The 18,278-nt window shown below is 35.2% G+C and overlaps 1 protein-coding gene across 3 annotated transcripts in view; it reads right to left on the bottom strand.

Moving 5' to 3' along the window:
• Positions 1-1,869: 1,869 nt before the first annotated feature.
• Positions 1,870-18,278, bottom strand: part of LOC102236135 (cell adhesion molecule 2-like) — a 150,400-nt gene continuing 133,991 nt past the window's right edge. For 2 of the 3 annotated variants that reach the window (XM_023352020.1, XM_005796821.2), the window contains 4 exons: positions 18,076-18,254; positions 9,416-9,442; positions 4,893-5,015; positions 1,870-4,794 (listed from right to left, as the gene is read on the bottom strand). In XM_023352020.1, the coding sequence (XP_023207788.1) occupies positions 4,676-4,794; positions 4,893-5,015; positions 9,416-9,442; positions 18,076-18,254 (448 nt within the window). In that variant the 3' untranslated portion in view covers positions 1,870-4,675. The remainder of the gene's footprint in view (positions 4,795-4,892; positions 5,016-9,415; positions 9,443-18,075; positions 18,255-18,278) is intronic. The other variant, XM_023352019.1, reaches the window with a different exon arrangement.

The following is an 18,278-nucleotide window of genomic DNA, read 5'->3' as shown; positions in this document are numbered from 1 at the left end:
CTGAGGAATAAAGAAGAACCTACCAGGCTGTTGATGCTTGGACTAGACAGACTAAATGCTTAAGAGGATTAAATTACACTGAACGCAAAGAAGGATTTAAAAACAGGAACTCATGTTATGAATGTAATTTCAAAATCCAAAAAGTATTTCATACATAATGTGTGCAAATGTTAATGTTTCTTTTTGAGATACAAATTTTTCCCCGAAGAGGTTTTTTGTTAGACTCTTCTGTTCTGCAATGATAAGAGCTTATTGTGAGCGGGATGACTTATGTGGACTGTGCCCACAGGGTACAGTGGGGATCAGTTTCTTCACTTTTGTCAGACTTACAAGGCCTCCTTAGAGGCCACGCTGTGATTCTGACATAGCCCAGGGTACGGTTCTCAAATTTCAAGGATAAGGAGAAAATCCATTTGCCAGCTCACTATTTGTGATTGCACAGAAATGTTCCCCTGTCTCAATATCCAATTACTAAATTATGATGGATTTTAAGCATTATTTTCTGCAAGGCATTACTCAAGACAGTCTATCACAATTTACATAGCTTAACGAAGCACTGAGCTTTTAATAATGAGAAGGAGTGCAATAGAGGGAGCTGATGTTTATTTGAACTGGCTGGGCTTTTGCTGGTAATGATTATGAAGTGAGCACTGGGAGCGGTGTCTGTGAGAGGAGAGGGGGAGCTGTGCTGCGTGAAGCAGGCAGATGGTTGACCGGACAGTCTGTTGATAATGGCGACATTAGTCTATTGGGAAGCAACATTATGCTCAAGGTCAATGGGAGCTGAAGAATGGAGGAACAATATGACTTGCGTCTTGTGTCCTGGAACAAGATCTCCCTGCAAGGATGTTGCGATATTTGATGTGACCCCTGTAATCTGCACAACGCTTCCAAATTTATCCCCAAATTTCAAAAGGGCAATTTGTGTCACTGAAGCAGTGACAATAGACCATAAAAGGTGTATTACTTTATTTTTGCTTTATTGGTATGTCTTGCAGCCTGTATCCAAGTGGCTTTAAGATCCATTTTTAAGGTTCAGTAATCAGCTTTCGATTTACCTCTGATCACCCAGATTTCTTACACTGCTTACGCAGATCATTACACTTTATTCGCATACATATAAGCTAATGTGCTGTGCATAAAATAAATACTTGTCCACTTATTTTTAGAATTTTAATTGTTAAAAAAAAAAATAAAGTGTATTTTGTTTGTGAGAACATTTAAGCTCACTAAAAGTCCTTGTGTGCCCTGAAAATGTATTTGTACTCTTGAGCTTTTTCACATCTTACAGCCACAAATGTTGAAGTATTTTTTGTGGGGGTAGCGGTTTATGTGATAGATCAACACAACATTCTCAAATTTGGATTGTTGTTGGGAGGACTCATGACCTATTTGTTCAGTTCAATCTTGTATATATATTTTCAAAAACTAATAAATAAAAGTTCAGTAAAAAAAACACAGAGGAAAAAAACTCAGATGAACCAGAAATAATGTAAACACAACATAGAATCAAGCAAGGAATGGAAAAAAGAACAGTTGCTTAAATACCAGAGAGGAGTAATTGCTGGAATGTCAAACAGGTGAGTTAATTAACGTGGTGCGTGTCAGCATGGGTGGGGAACAGGAGTGAACTGTTGAAGGAAAGTGAATAATGAACACAGACAGTTCCATTGTATAACACTTGCAGTGCCGCTTTAGCCTAAGCGCTGTCAATCAAAATATGCCACTTTCACTCACCGAAGATGTAAAGACTAATATTATGACTAAAGATAAGAGCTCTGTAATTCCCAAGTAAAAATCTCTGATACTGAGTTTTCTTTTCACACCACAAATCAGTCACAAAAAATTACAATTTTCATGTTGTTTATGTTTTTAATTCGCACTTTGTCCCTCTTTTTTTTCTTTATTTTTATCTTTTTATTTTTTTACAGTGGCATAGTTGAAAAATGAATATTCAGTACTGAGAGATAAAGCAGACCTCAGACACCCTCCATAAAAAGCAAAGTAATTACAGCAATTCAATCTTTGTACAAAATGACTATTTATAGCATCATACTGAAACCAATAAAATAACATGTATGGGCATTGGGAATGTCGTTCAATTTCTTTGATACAATGATTATATACAATTTGAGGATGTTTGATTCACCAGGTCCTCAACATGTTATGTCATGTACTGTTTGCAGCAAACTCAAAGGCCATAACGGTGATCCTTGTACTGTTCTTTGATAAATTACAGAATTATAAAATGGAAAAGGTAATGTCAGACAACTACTTCAGTGTTAACAACAATAATACTAATTAATATAGTATCATATAATAAATCTGAATCAGTCATAATAATAAATACATATAGTCATCATTTTTTTTTCAATTGTAAGTAATTCATTAGAATCCCTGTTTGAAGAAACCTTCAAAAGTGTGAAAACACTCATCAGTGTGACAGGAATGGAATGCATTCCTCTTCCCTTTACTGAAAATATCTGGTGTGCTGTGAAAAAGTTTTTTTTTCCCCTTTTCAGATCTTCTCTGTTTTTGCTTTGTTGACACACTGGAATGTTTCAGATCATCAAACAGCTTTTTAAAGAAAAGCCGAGTAAATACAAACTCATCGTAACCGCATTTGGATTTAAGTCCAGACTTTGACTAGGCCACTCCAAAAGGTGATTTTTATAGTAACAAACTGATATCTGAATATTCTCCTTGAGGATTTTCTACCATGCTAGAGAGTCGGCTTCATGGTTCCATAGTGTACGTTATCCTTCTCTGGAAGCAGCCAGAGTCCATCACAATGCAGTAATGCTCCACTTTTTGTAGTCCACTAAAAATTTTCCCAAAGGATTCAATGATAACCAAGATAGCTTTGGGCAAATATGAAACTGGTATTTGCCTTTGTGTTATTCTTTTCTTTGTCAGAATAGATTTCTATCTTTTGATCCCATTACTATCCCATAACTATTTCTGTCTTTTTGATCCAATTATTGCTGAATCATGAACACTGATCTTAACTAAGGCAAGTGGAGCCTGCAGTACTTTAGATGTTCTTCTGTGACTTCCTGGATTAGTTGTAGATGTGGTTTTAGAGTAATTTTGTTTGGCTGACCACTCCTGGATGGGTTCACCACTGTTCCACATTTTCTCCATTTGTAGATAAAAGCTTTCACTGTGGTTTGTCAGAGTAACAAAGCCTCAAGAACTACTTCACTACCCTTTGCAGAATGATAGATGTAAATGATTTTGAATTTATGTGGACCGGGTCCTAATGTGTGGCTTTGTGGCATATTTTAGCCTACCTCATGTTGTCAGACAGGTTATTGAAGTTATTTATCGATTCTATGGCTCTGAAAGTAATCAGACCAGGGTGCGGCAAGTAAAATTGAATTTAAAATGCATTTGTCTAATAAGATGGGGGATTTTTAAATATATATATTAATGCCAGGTTGGTTTGGATAGCTTCTAAAAACAACATTTTGTCATCTTTGAAGTTATCTTTGTCAAAGTTTAAAATTTGTCTGATCTGAAACATTTGCCATAATAAAATAAAAACACAAACAGACAAAATCTGTAAGGAAACATGGACTGTTTCACAGCTATATACATGGCTTGTGGCAAAACAAACTGGTTAGATAAATATAGAAAAAATGTCATGAGATGTGGAATAGATGAAATAGTGTATATGCTAATATACAAAACTTAATGTGCCAGGGATCCCAAGATTCAACAATATTGTTCACAAATATTCACGTTAGCAAAGTAGTTTACAGCAATATCCACACATTAAGCATAGTTGTTCAATAAAATTCAACATAAATAATAAAGCCCCACAAAGTCCACTCATTCAGTTTGGATTTTACATTAAATAGCCAACCAAAAAAACAAATATTCCTGATCCATTATGATGACCAAAATCTTTATTACACGTCAGACTCCATTTCTCCATCTAGACTCATTTTGAATCCTGAGACAAGATACAGTTCTCGTATTTTCCCTCTTTTTTTTTAGTCCTCAGACTTTGTGCTTTAAAATTTCAACTTTCATAGTATAAAATAACAAGATAAAAGACAACTGAAAACGAATAGGTGTAAGAGTATACACCTTCATAAGAGGGAGATGGTTTCTTTTTGGGACAATCGCATAGATTGTGCTTCTATGTTTTGTTATATCAAAGTGTCTGTCATGTTATGTCATACATTATGGCTATGGTAGGATAAAATCCAGGAGACATCCAAGACAATTGCTTAAATCAGAAAGAAAATTCAGATTATGTAAATGTTTCATAAACTGATGTGTTTCAGCTATTCTGTTCTCACAGTAAAACACTTTGAAAAACTCAACCTTGACTGTCTTAAAATCAAGCACGTCTTCTGTTCCTTCTGTGTTTAAAAATTCTGCAGACAGTTACGTAAGAGAGTAGAGAAACCTGTTAATGCAGTCAATGAAAGAAATGCAGAAAAACGTCTCGTTTAGGCACCAGAAAACTAAAATCTAATCCAACCTTTAGTTTGTATTGATTACAAAAGGAGAACGCTATTTTAAAGTCAAGTTAAACCAAGCATGAGTTTTCTGGAAAAAAAATAAATGAGGAGTAAACCCAGATCATGTTGTAACACTGAGGCAGCTTAAAATTGCATGTCTCTTGTTGAACATTGAAACGAAGGAGAAAGAAGCCAGAGGTCTAAATGAAGTACTCCTTCTTTTCCTCTGCATGCACATGGTTTCCTTCAGCATTGATAATAGCCGTGTCAGCATCAGGGGCATCCTCTGCTCCTTTGGCCTCATGTGTTAGATATGTTCCTGTAAATATATACCCAGACAAATCAAAAACCCACCAGTGGAAAACCTCACAGCATCTTTTTATTCAGTGCAAGAAGAATGCAAGTGACCTCTTTTACCTTTATGTCTAGCCAGATATCTTCCAAGAACTATTATCAAACACAAGGTGATGAAGACCACGACTGCAACAACACCGCCGATTAAAGCGTGGTCAGGTCCACGTTGTCCTAAAGCATTAGGATCTGAAAGAAAACAATGAGAGACGGCATGGATGTGAGGGAACAAAATCAATAGCAAGATGCCACTGTTTAAGAGTTTCTGACATTTAGAAAACTACTTGGCTGCAGTATGTATGTTGAAAATAATGTCAGATGTCGATTTTAAGGAGCTTATATTATATTTTTGAGCCAGAAAATTTAAAAGTCTTGAAAACAGTTAGCCATTCTTTAGAGCATACTTTTCTGAAACCAAAAGGGATTTTTGTCACATCCACTAAAACAGGAAGGCGCCGCCAGATAAACATAATGAGATTGGACCCAATGACTGTATGAAACCTCAAAGAGTTTTCTTGATTTAAAAAACTAAAATATTATATTGGGAATATGTCGACTGGATGTGCGGTTTTGTATCAAAAACAGTAAGCTGCATGGAAACAACTTTGCCTTAGGATTATGAAATAATAGTAATCTTAGATTTAATGGGAAAAAATCTATAGATCCTGGCTTATTTAAATTTTTATGGACAAATGGCAAGCTGTTTAAGGTAGGCTAACTGCCGACAGCCTTAAAGAAAAGTGATAACACACAGATAAACTGTCATGGATAAAACAAACTTATTATGTGTAGAGTAGTGAGACTTGCAGAAACAATGAGGTTATGTCATCAATCAGAATGCTGGCAATTTTCTTTTTGTGCTTTGAAGTACAATTTTTGACACAAATGGTAATTCTCCACTGTGGTTAACTACAGGCAGACTGGACTCACGACAGCACTTTTTAAAATCCCTCAACTGTGTGCCAGATTGTTGCGTGTACAAGCTCCTGCTCCTAGACAACAGTTTTCCTGGCCTCCTCATCCTCATTGAATAAACTACTCTACAAGTCTTCACTTTATGAATATTTTTGCCATTACTATTTTTATTTTGGGTGGACATTGGGTTATGTACTAATGACTGAGTTTGAAGTGTCAAATTCAACTTTAAATTGCAGTCATAAATGTAATAACCAGAACTCAACTATAGAAGAATGTTTGTAAAACTGCTGTGTGCCTATTAAACTAGTGACTAAAACAATCAACAAATCTTCCTGAACTATACAAATAATTTCAAATATAACCACAAATCTCTATAAAAAGCTACCATAAAGAAGAAATGTTTTTATATTGCCAGAGTTGAATGTGCTCGTTGTATACTTCTTGTTTATTGATGCATTTTTTTCAGAAAAGAATGCACATTTAGGTTTCTGAACAGAAAACGAGCACAGCATTTTTCAAGCTTCTGTATAATGCCCCGGTGTCTGTCCTATTACAAACTGAGCGCCTGTGTCTTTATGGTGCACCTCTTGTGTTCTCATTATCTCAACCTGATAAATAGCCATGGCTCATGCTCAGTTTTGCAAAGTGACCCTGGGAAATGACGGTAATATTAACAAACCCTGTAAACACAAAAGATTTTTACCATCCCAAAATACGAAACTTGAAAGGATGAAGTTGTGTGTCATGCTTCTTTTTTTTAATCCCATGCATTTTAAATACAATACAGGGACTCATGAGCTACAACATCAGGTTTTGACACAATGATCACGTTCCAAAGTAACCTGAGTTTGGTTAGATGTTGATGAGTATAATGATTCGTATCAGTGAATCCACTGTCAGCAGATGGCATAAGCAAATGTCATGTGACATGTTCACATTCGCTCTCATCACTGAGAAAATTATTCTTTGGCACTTCCTTACAAAACACAAACTGGAATGGGCAACCACATGTACCCAGACAGGCTCTGTAAATGTTAACATGTCACCAGTAAATCTTTTCTTATTTCTATCCTGAGCTAAAAAAAAAAAACAAGACTTGAAAGGCAAAATTAAGAAAAAGGCCACAAAAGCAGCAGAATGACATGTAATACATCACAGAAAACCACAACGGAAAACTAAAGAGTGCCAATACCACAAAACAGCTGATGGGGCAACTTTTCTGGCTCCGTTACCAGTTATACAGAAGCGCACTTTTGATTTTTTGTAATTAATGCAATGTTTATTTACACCCACTGTCTGCATGGATAATGTTATATTAATTTGTCATATATTATGATTTCATTTAGTCTTGCACAATATTCGACCTCAGTGTTTTTAAAAACACAAATTGGATGAATAAGTTTGAATTTGTGAATTTCTTTAAATCGGCACAGGTAAAAGCAGATTTCTTTGTATAACCTGTTTCTTTCAGCAGGTGTGCAATCTCACTTGAACTCTGGTGTGTAAACAAGTAAACTTTGGTCCAAATACAAACCTGCATCACAATTTGATTATAATTTACATTGTTGTAAAGTTTTTTTTTATTATTTCTTTTATTATTGTTACATTTGTCTCATGTGGAGAGTGGAGTGCTGAAGAATCTTCTGTGTTCCACATTATGGACCAGAAGGGCTGGCTTCAAAACAGATCAACACCATGGTACTAACACCACCACATTTGACAGTGTTATTAGGTTGTAAATCCTACTTTAACTCCTACATTTTCCTCATCTTATCAAATAACTAATGTCTATGATTTATAACCATAAAACTTTACTCTAAAGGACTTCTGACTTGTCTATGTAGGCAACTGTAGGTTCATTTGCTCATAATTAAAATTATGGTGCATGAGCTTCTTTCTTGATTAGCACCCTCAGTTCAAAGTGATGTTAAACTTGATTCATCATTGACAGCAATACTCCTGCAGTTTTAGTTTAAGGTGGCTTGAGTCTGAGTAGCTCCTGGAATGTTCTTGAACATCCTCACATTTTATCTCAGGATGAGAGTTTGGATCAGGTGCTAAAAACCTTCACACAAGTGGGTGCACCAATAAGACAATGATCCCAAACACATGAAAACTAGTTTTGGAATGGATCAGACTTCTAGTATTGCTTGATCTCAGCCTATTTTTTTTACAATGTGTGGATTATAATTAAAAGCTGAATCTATGGTGGTCAAAGAGGTGTGCCTAGAAATGTGGTCAAATATTCAATGAGAAGCATGTCTGAAGTGTAGTAATAGTTTCAAAAGAATCTGTGGTCAGATTGTAACTTGCTAAAGGACGTATGAATAAATATGAATGAGAGTGCATTGCATGTACAATTTTGAGCCTTGCTTGTTTTTAAAACTCACCAAAAATGTATGCTGTATCAGCATTCCTTTCTGGATATGTACTGTACTGCACTGTATCATGTCCAATAGTAATATGGCATTATCCAAGAATATAATTTTTGTTCCTCAATTTAAATATTAAAAATATTTTTTGTCTGCTAACATCAGGTTGTCATGCAACTTCTGACTGATGATATTTTAAGGATAGTCTAACAGTATGAAAATGCATATGTTAATTTGTCATATTATTGAAAGGATTACAATGTAAAAGTGATAATACACTGCTTGATTTTTCAGTTAACTTGATTACATAGCTCACTCATTTTGTTATTTAAAAGACATTTGAAAAGCATTTCCTTAAAATACCGCCTTTCATTACGATGTTACTTAGCAACGGAAATTATGGTGCTATTACATTTCCTCAAGTACTTTTCATGGCACTCCATTGACAATAAAGCTTGGCTAATTGCTTTACAATGTATATTAAGCACCAAGCAAGCAGTGCTAATGTGACAGTCTGAGGCGTCGAAAATTTCTTGGCGTCGTTCTAACATGAGCAGCATTCCATCTGAGGACAGTGAGTCACTGCTGTTGATTTGGCATATGCCACTAAATCTCATTCTAGAGTCGCGGATGATCACAAAAGAGTCGACATATGCTACTACAGCAGGAGTGGCATGACACCAGCCACTTTTGGTTCTATGCATCTCTTGGAAAATTGCAGTCACTTTGGTTTAGCCGCTCATAAAGAAACCAGCAAATTACCTTGCAATATTTTGGCTGATCTGATGTTAAGTGACATTGAGAAAATAACCCTATTGTTGTACTAATTTTACTGTCCATTTAGTTTAAACCTAAAGCACTCATGTTAGAAATGATTATGCGATAATTACTGTATCAAGTAGATTTATACTAAAAAATCCTAACGCATAGTCAACAGAAATATCTCTGCAAAATCCACAACATGAACAGACTCCACAAATAATTTATGAATTTCCTTTCCATTTTTGTATGCTCAATGATACACTTAACAACACTATCACACAAAGGTCCACTTTTTCCTCTCTGAGGTATAACTTAGTATGAAAAAGGCAAACCAAAATACCAACATGTTGTGTTATAACTTATGCAGTCCGTGGTATGAATAGAGAGAAAGCGTCTAGTGTCAGCAGAGCGAGCATCCATGCATGTTGATGATTTGGCTCATGCAGGGTGAGGCCATGATGTGTCCTGACCCAGAGCCAGTTCCAGCATCACACACACTAATTCTGGCTTGCAATGATCATCCATTGGGATATTTACCTGTTGTAGGCCCTGGAAAGTCTTTGGCTGTTGCCATGGTTGTAGACAGTGACAGCAGTAGGAAAAGATGAGGGGAACAACACCATGATATAAAAGGTGACCACAGGTTTCAAAGCAAAACGTAATAGCTTAGCATGATCTTGGGTTTTGTTTAATTGAGTGCGAAAGTGACAAAAAGGAAAGCTTGCTTTCGTGCTGTGCTAGAATGAAGAAAAATTATCCCCAGGTGAGCAACAGAAGATAATGTTATATACATGTTCTTACATAACTCAAAGTACATGTTTAGTATTCTACCCAACATTAGCAATGAGGAATTAAATTCACGAGTTTCCCCTTCTCTTCATGGAATACGTAAGGCCTGTGTACACGCCACAAGAAACAAGAAAATTGTTTACCCATTCAAGTTGGCAAAAACAATAGTGCTTCTTCTGTTGACGATATTTTTAACTTCACAAGACACTCAATTAAAGTACCCCAAGGAAGGCCAAGTCAACCATTTACCACACTCACAAATTTCTGACCAATTGCCCAATGGTTGTCAGGGGCTACAACAGTAAAAAGAACTGCCATGCTTATGTGAAGAGAAAAAACTGTGAGAACTTCCAAACCAGTGCTAATGTCATATCTTTCAGCTCTGTGAGAAAGGATACATTTCTTGGTTCTTGCAGAATGCACAGGCCTTTAATCTCTTAGAAAACATTTCTTTATTGAATCCAAATTTTGGGTTTGTGCTATTCAGACAAAAGTGTGATAGTTTTAACCAACCAATAGGGCAATTGTATTTTTTTACTTTTGAATTGTCTCATCCTTCTCTTATCACTTCTTCTTGAATGATAAGAAGAATCATTAAAGTAAAGTAGTTACTCGGGCCTGCTTTTCTTCACTGGTGGCCTTGTGTCCAGTTTGTCAAACTCAGATAACATACAGTTGGTTAGCCATCACCTCTTTTTCTGGAACGGGTGTGGCTCTTTCAATGTCCACAACCTTCTAAGTTTTTTCTCCAATAAACATTGGAGTCATACAACATTCGTATGACTGATTTATCCACTGTCTTTGTGTTCTGGCTAGTATCGAGTAGATCTATAAGATAATGTCACGTGTTTCAGACCTTTGTCTGCAGTCTTCTTTTGTGTTTTTACTGCATTGCTATTTAAATTGTTTGAGTAGACATTTTTCTAGTCAGTACTGTAACGTTCCTATATCTTCAACTTCAACAACATAAGGCTATAGTAGGGATTTATTCTTTTCTCCTCCCAAGTATCTACAAAACAAGGCATTAAGTTTCTAGTACATCATCCATCCATATGTAGAACTGCATCTTTGGCAATTTTCTTTTCAGAGATAAATTCATAGTCACTACCCACTAACTTTACTCAGTCCACTTCCTGTACAAGGATTTTTATACTAAACTGACAATGACACCTTTGAAACTAATTTATTGGTTTTGCAAGAGCTCCACAAATCCAACTTTGCATTGTGCTAAGCAAAAGGGCAAAGCCTTCACCACACAGCCACAAAAGAAAATATATCTGTCTTGTGCTTCCTGGAAAGTAACCATTCAATATGAAAACAGAACAGCTTTCTGTTTTCATGTCAAGCCCAGCAATACTCTCTAGGTTATAGTATTTTATCCTGTCATATATATATATATATATATATAACATCACCTTTATTTTATTGTCAATGTAACATTTTAAAATCTTTGCATGTTCAGTGCTGTACTCCACATGTAGCATCTTTAAACACAGCATTAACCTCATCCTGCAGTGTTGGTCTGCAAGAGCCTTTTTGTTAATACCCTCTGCACAATTTTGTAGAACTTTCTTGTCTTGATGTTCTCTTTAACCAGGCTTTTACATCTTATCATACATATCTTTTAAATACTGGGTTGCGACTGAATGTCTGGTTGAATGTCAAGGCTGATCAGAAAAGCAACAGGACAGATCAAATCCTTGTTGCATACGGTAATAATTTGTGCAGAAAGCAGCTTTCAGTGGGCCTCTAGTTCTCTTCTAAAGTCCAACTGAGAGCTGGATTAAAGCTCTCAGTATATGATGATTTTTATTTAGTTATTTATTTATATATTTTGCATAGCAGCGCACATATCATAGTTTTCCTTAGTCATAGGCAGAGAACAGATTCATCACTCTATTTTTATGGTCTTGAGTGACTGTTCAGTCAATCTGTGCCTGGGGCTTGGTACCTGACTATTTCTTTGAATGCTCTGCATATGTTTTAGGTCATATGTCTACTTATCCTTGTCTCTATAACATATCTTTAGAGAAAAAGCTCTGATGTTGTGCTGAGGACATAGCAACTTGACATTATTTTCCTAATAATTAAGTTCCAGCATTGTGAACTATGAACTATATTCTAAAGCTGGCGTGCCTTCCTGGAATGTAAGACGACAAACACACTGGATGACTCTGATTTACAAGGCTCTTATTGGCTTGGATGCTACTTATTTATGCACATTTCTTCTGAGAAATAAAAGTTGTTATGACATTCTGTGTCTCTATGTGTCTCTTGTGCAGAAGCGCAGGCATTCAGTTTCTCTGCCCCCTCTTCTTGGAACAGCTTCCAATGTGAACAGAAACTGTCAGAACTTGTTTTACTGAATGCTTTCTACTTCATCTTAAGAAACCAAGAATGGAAATCCATCAAACAGTGCCTGTGTTTTAAATCTTAAACTGTTACTGTTTAAATTTTAAATAGTTGCACTTCCTCTGTCAAATTGACTAGACTTTATACATTTTTAATGTTTGTTTTGTTATTGCTGCTTATTTGTCCTGTCCACCCCGAATCCACCATATCTTGCAAAACTATTCTTAGCACTTAAACCTTTGTCACCATTTTGCATATTACACCCAAAAATGTCAATGCATTTGAATAAGATCTAGTGACGGATCTATTGTAAGGTAGAAAAAAAAAATAGATTATCAGGAATATCAGGAAACTGCGACATGTATTTATTCAGCTCCCTGGTAGAATCAGATTTTTTTTTAATTTATAGCTACAATTGTTTTGAGATCAGATTTATACATCTAAAGTTTAAACTCTTTCCCCCATTCTTCTTTGCAAATCAATTTAAGCTCCAACAGACTTAATAGTATTTGTGAAAACCAAATTTGTGTCTTGCCATAGATTCTCTTTTTATTTTTACAATAGATTGAACAGAGCTCCTTATGATGGCTAAAGGTTGAGATATTCTTTGACAACTTAACCCTGTGTTATATTTCTTCACATTATTTTTCACTTTTTATCACAATAATCCAATTTTTATTCATAGAAAATATAGAAAAGGGGTGCTTTTTTTAAAGTTCTTCATGCTGGCAAAGTTGGTGTAGATTAAAGTTGTGACAGCAAAGTTTCCTTGTAAACCATGTGTTGGACATTATTGTTTTAGGTTTACTACAGGTTCCTCACTTCAAACATATAAGCCATTTTTCTGGGGTTGCTAAAATCCAACATTTTGATTTTCTTTGCTGCAGTCGATTCAATTTTGCAAATCATTTCAAATGGTTAAAGTAGCCTTGCAAATGTTCCTTCACCATGTTTGACAAATCCTAATGACAAACAGAATTTATTTCACTAAAAGCATCAGATAAAAACAAAACCTTTGGTTTTTTTACTAGTAAATGTACCATTGTTACAATCAAAGTTTATGACTTGTTTATCAAAATGTACTGCATCTGAAATCTTTCTTCATTATTTATGTTTTCCCATTATAAGAGAAAAGCTGTTTTGACTGTCAAGGTAAGCATTTATCATATTTTACCTGCAGAGTGCTCTTGTGTATCAGAATGAAAAAGTCATGCATAAACACTACTACACTAATAACATTCAGAGATATAAACCAAAGCTTGCACATGGATTATATGATTTTGGCAATCATTGTAGCACAAGTGCATGCTTATTGATTTGTTGAACAGGTAGAAACCCTTCAGCATAAGAACACTCCAAACAGCTTGAGTTTTCTATTTTCCGCCTCTGCAAATATATTTTTATTTGTGCAGTCATTTGTGAATATTAAATAAATAATGCGATAACTTGCTCCTGTAATATCTGAACTAATCTGGAACAGTGTAATAAAACAGTTCTGTGTATGAAAAGGGAAAGCGAAAAGGAGAGCACATTGAATTCATCATCTGAAACAAGTCTATTTTCTAGCTCATAGCTTGGTTGTTAGCTCATCAATCATCAAGTGTGTGCTCAGTATCATGTTTGTGAGTGCATGAAGAGTTGGGGCCTTGGTGAGGGTGTAAGTGTCCCTGTTAATGCCGCTCTGAGTAAACTGATGAGGGAATCTCTGCATTACAAAAATTAAAAATTGACAAATGGAAGGTTGGTCATGCTTTGAAAATGTAAAGTTACTGGAGTCAATTTTATAGGTTATCACAAAAAAAGGAAATGTTTAATTTTATTTTTGCTTGTTTTTGTAATAAATACTGTTAGTTCCAGAGAATTAACATTATTAATTCTCATAACAATGTTAAATCAGTAGTTTTCAAATGGTCGTTTCATTTATTAGAAAAAACAATCTCGCCCTATGTAAAACAGTTATTGCCCCCCTTGAGTTTTCACATCCAGCTCAATTATTAGCTGATCTGTAGAAAGAGGAAATCCTTTAAGTAGTGCCTGAGAATATGAAGCTGTCTAAAATGAGATAAGATCTTCTCAAAAAATGGATAATTTGCTGTATCTGTAAACCATGAAGTCTGCCCGCTGCCCTGAAGAACAATATCAGGCTATCAGTTCATGACCTTCAGCCCGTTCCCATTGGGTTACAGCAAGACACAGGAGACATGACCTTTTACAAGCCATTCAAGCTTAAAAACCCTCCAGTGCTGCTGAATTAAATAATCACCATACTTTGTCCACTTCAATTCAAAAGACTCATTGCTAGTTATTGCCATTGCTTAAGGGAAGTTGTTGCTGTTGAGTACAACCAGACACTAGATTACTTTTCCACATGGGCTTAGTGTAGCTTGAAGACTGATTTTACCCTATCAATCTCAAATTATTATTTGTAAATTGTGTTTCGGATTTACTCAGGTTCTCTTTGTCTGATATTAACATTTGTTTGATGATTTGAGACATTTAAATGTGACAAACAGAAAAAAAAACAAATATGTTTGGGGCAAATACTTTTAGAAGTAGAAGAGTTCAGAGTTTATTTAACACACATTCAAGTTTATTAAGATGAAATTGTATATTCAAAAACAGAGTGATATGAGGGTAAAATGTAAACAAAATGAGCTACAGCTTCATATGGATTTCATCTTTATTTAGGAAAACTAATTTTTATACAGCTTCAAAGTCTTGTATCCAGTGTTTCTTATTGTGCTTGGGATGGTTTATTAAAGGCAGTATTTTCAGACAGTGATAAATTGTGCTTGATGGATGACATTTATGGCTCCTCGGCTTCCCTGTCATTAGCAAATTAGGTTTAGAGGCTGAGATGATCCGAAAAGACCTGGCAAGAATTCAGCTCATCACAATGTAGCCCTGAAGAATGAGTGTCATCATCAGTGGAAATGAGTCTGTCAAACACATCTTTTACCTGCTCGACTCGATTTTTCATTTTTCCAAGTAACTAGGACCTCAGTGTGTGAGGGTTACTGAGAGATGTACTTCACATTTCTTTAGTTGATTGTGTAAGACTTAAAAAGCTTCTGAGCATATAAAAACCTTGCAGTACTAGTAAATTCAAAAAGTTTAAAAAAAAAAATCTGAAATAATACTACAAATTCTTAAGCAGCAGCTAAACTTTGAAATGTGACAAAGGACTCACCAAAGGGCAGCAGGTATGATATGATAATATAGACCGCACTATGTCCTCTTTAAGCATACTCTTTGAATAACAGAACAGAGCACAGAGATAACATGATTTGAAAGAAAAATAGTGCCACTTCTTTGTCCTTATCCTAAAGCTCTTCTAAATCTCCCAAAGATCCTGATATGCATCAAGTAATGACTTGTGAGGCGAGAAACTCCCCTATGTCGAAAGAGGTTCTTCTCAAAAACAAAGTGCTCTTGTTTAAAATTTGTATTCATTGATTAATTTAATAAAACCTATAAACACAAGAGAAAGGCAGTGATGATTTATTTCCTGCAACATAGTATCTGCTTTTTCAACCCAGTGATTGTCTTGGGACTGCAATGTCTTTTCCTGAACTGCAACTAAGCAAGATTTTACACTCTCATACTCCGATAGCACAAGGTTTAGCAGTGAGTTAGACTTCAGATAATTGTGTTGGCCATCACAAAGAGGTACACAATAATAAAATTATTAACTTAGAATGTTCATTCCCATAGCTATGTTAAAATAATTATTAAATAACTACAAGAGCCTTTGCATTTTACCTTGACATCAACACACCTGTGCTCCCCACTCAATTAATACAAATTAATCAGACACTTCATGGCTTGAGGTCTCCTCTAAACATGGGGGTAAGGCCTTTGTAAAAATTATTTAAAAATGTAGGTATGTCCCGATTAATGGATGATCAAATTTTATTATTGAATGAGATTTTCTGTTTTAGGTTCCCTATTAAATAAAGTACGGTAGATAAAACTGTCTGTTTCAGATTCTGAAAAGTGTCTTTGCTTAAGGTACTTTATGTTTTCCTGATACCTGACAGTTTTTTTTAAATACATACTGTACACAGAACAAAATCTTTTTATTACGCAATACATATTGAGATACAGAGCTGAATAAAAAAAAAGTAGCTTACCCTCTTGTAGGCTCTTGCTTTTTTTTGTTCAAAATTAAATGTTTTAAATCAACACACAAATTTTAGTACTGCATAGCACCCTGTTGTGAAATCATGAATTAATTCAGTTTCACACCACACACTCAGGCCTGATTATTGGCTGAGCTGTAGAATCAAGAAACTACTTAACTATAAGCTATCTAACAACACAAAGTAAACTGAAAAATTTCAAAAAGCAACAATGTCCAAATAAGGATATTCAAGCACAGATGATAACATCTTTAGCTATGAAAAGGCTTGAAAAGCCATCTCTGTGACTCAGGGATTCCATGAACTATAGTGAGAGGGATTATTCACAAATGGTGAATAATCCCATTGGGCCACTAATATAACTTCGGGTTCGCACTGACAACTTATCCAGGAGGACACAAATGAACCTTGAACTGCACCTAATGTTCTGCAGGCTTCACTTCCTTTTGTTAAAGTGATTGTTCTACTCAATAACCCAGACAATACGAAACAGACTAGGTAAACCAACCTGTCTAAAAGAGCGAAAAAAAGTTTTATACCAACAGTTAAACATGGTGGTAGTAGTGGGATGGTGTGATGCTGCTTTAGGACATTGCTGTAATTGATAAACCCATAAATTCTGCTCTTTATTACATTATCCTAAGAGTGAATATTTGACAGTCAGTTCATGACATCAACTGATTACTCCAAATATACTTGGAATATACACTAGGACAATCACCAGTCTCGTCCCCATCTAAATGGCAAAGAATTAAAAAAAATACTTGGAGTACTCTAGCAAGAGGCTCAACTTAATCCAATTGAGGTGCTGTGACATTACATTACACAAAAACTTGTATCCTTGCAAACCCCCCAATATATCCGGGTTGAACAACTCTGTGAAAAGTATTGGGGATAAGTCCTCAGCGATGTAAAAGACCGATTGTCAGTTATTAAAAAGCGTTTGATAGCAGTTGTTCATGTCAAAGGTGACACAATCAGAAAATTTGGTTTTGGGGGGGAATTACATTTTCACAAAGGACCAGAATTGTTTATGTAGCTTTTTCCCCCCTTATTTAATCCTAAGCATTTGAAAACTGAATTTTGTATTTACTCAGATTATCTGTTGTTACAATTGACCTGAGCTGAACTGAGACCTTTAAGTGTGACAAAAAAGCAAAAGAAAAACAAATCTGGCAGAGAATAAATACTTTTTCACAATGATTTAGATGCTGATGAAGAACTCTAAATGCACACACATGTAAATGTGTTATTCACAAATGACATGGTGGATGGAGGAAGCAGAACAATAATTAGGTCAGTTTGAACTAGATTGAGTAGATGGTAGAAGTGAAATGACATCCTACAATATCACACTTATTAATAAACTACTAAATCAAACCTCAATATTGCTGTCCAGTTTTAACCAGACCAAGAATACTTTATGTCTTAATTTCTCAAGATTGCACATGTGCATTTTATGCCTAAAATATGCTGCAACTTCGTTAGTTATATATAAATTCTTTAGCTAAACAGTTTAAATACCTTTCCACTTACATGAAACATGAATTATTAGTAACTTACAACAAGGTTTATTTTTATTCTGTTTATATATTTCTTTATTACAGTAGTTTCAGATATTTTTAATTATGTACTTTTTTGTTATATGGCTTTCATGGGATATCAAACAAATTCTAGGAGATAGAATTCATTGTTTTTGTTATTGGAAAGCTTTTCTATCAATAAAAAGGGAGATAATGCTTACCAGTAATCTTTTCCTAACGGTTTTATTCTGATTTTCTTGTGCTAGGTAAAGACTTGCTATACTTCTGTTTTTTCCTTTAATCAATACATTATTGATATGAAACAATAATGCGTCATTAAAAAAAACTTTTGATCTTAAACAACAAAACAAGCTTTCAGTTTAGTACCCACCATATACAAACAGAATATATTCAGCAAAGCTGGTTCCCACATGGTTGCTGGCCTCACAGCGATATGTGCCATTGTCTGTTTTGTTTAGTGTCGTGATGGTGAGCTCTCTGCCCTCCACAATCATACGCTCAATGTCTGGCAGCTCTCCTCCATCTTTAGACCAGAGCACTGGTTCAGGTCTGGGAAAGAAAACACCAAAGAAA

Source organism: Xiphophorus maculatus, chromosome 18 (assembly GCF_002775205.1).
Source record: "Xiphophorus maculatus strain JP 163 A chromosome 18, X_maculatus-5.0-male, whole genome shotgun sequence".
NCBI classification, from domain to species: domain Eukaryota; kingdom Metazoa; phylum Chordata; class Actinopteri; order Cyprinodontiformes; family Poeciliidae; genus Xiphophorus; species Xiphophorus maculatus.
Note: the sequence above shows the minus strand (reverse complement) of the source record. Positions and strands in the feature narration are given on the sequence as shown.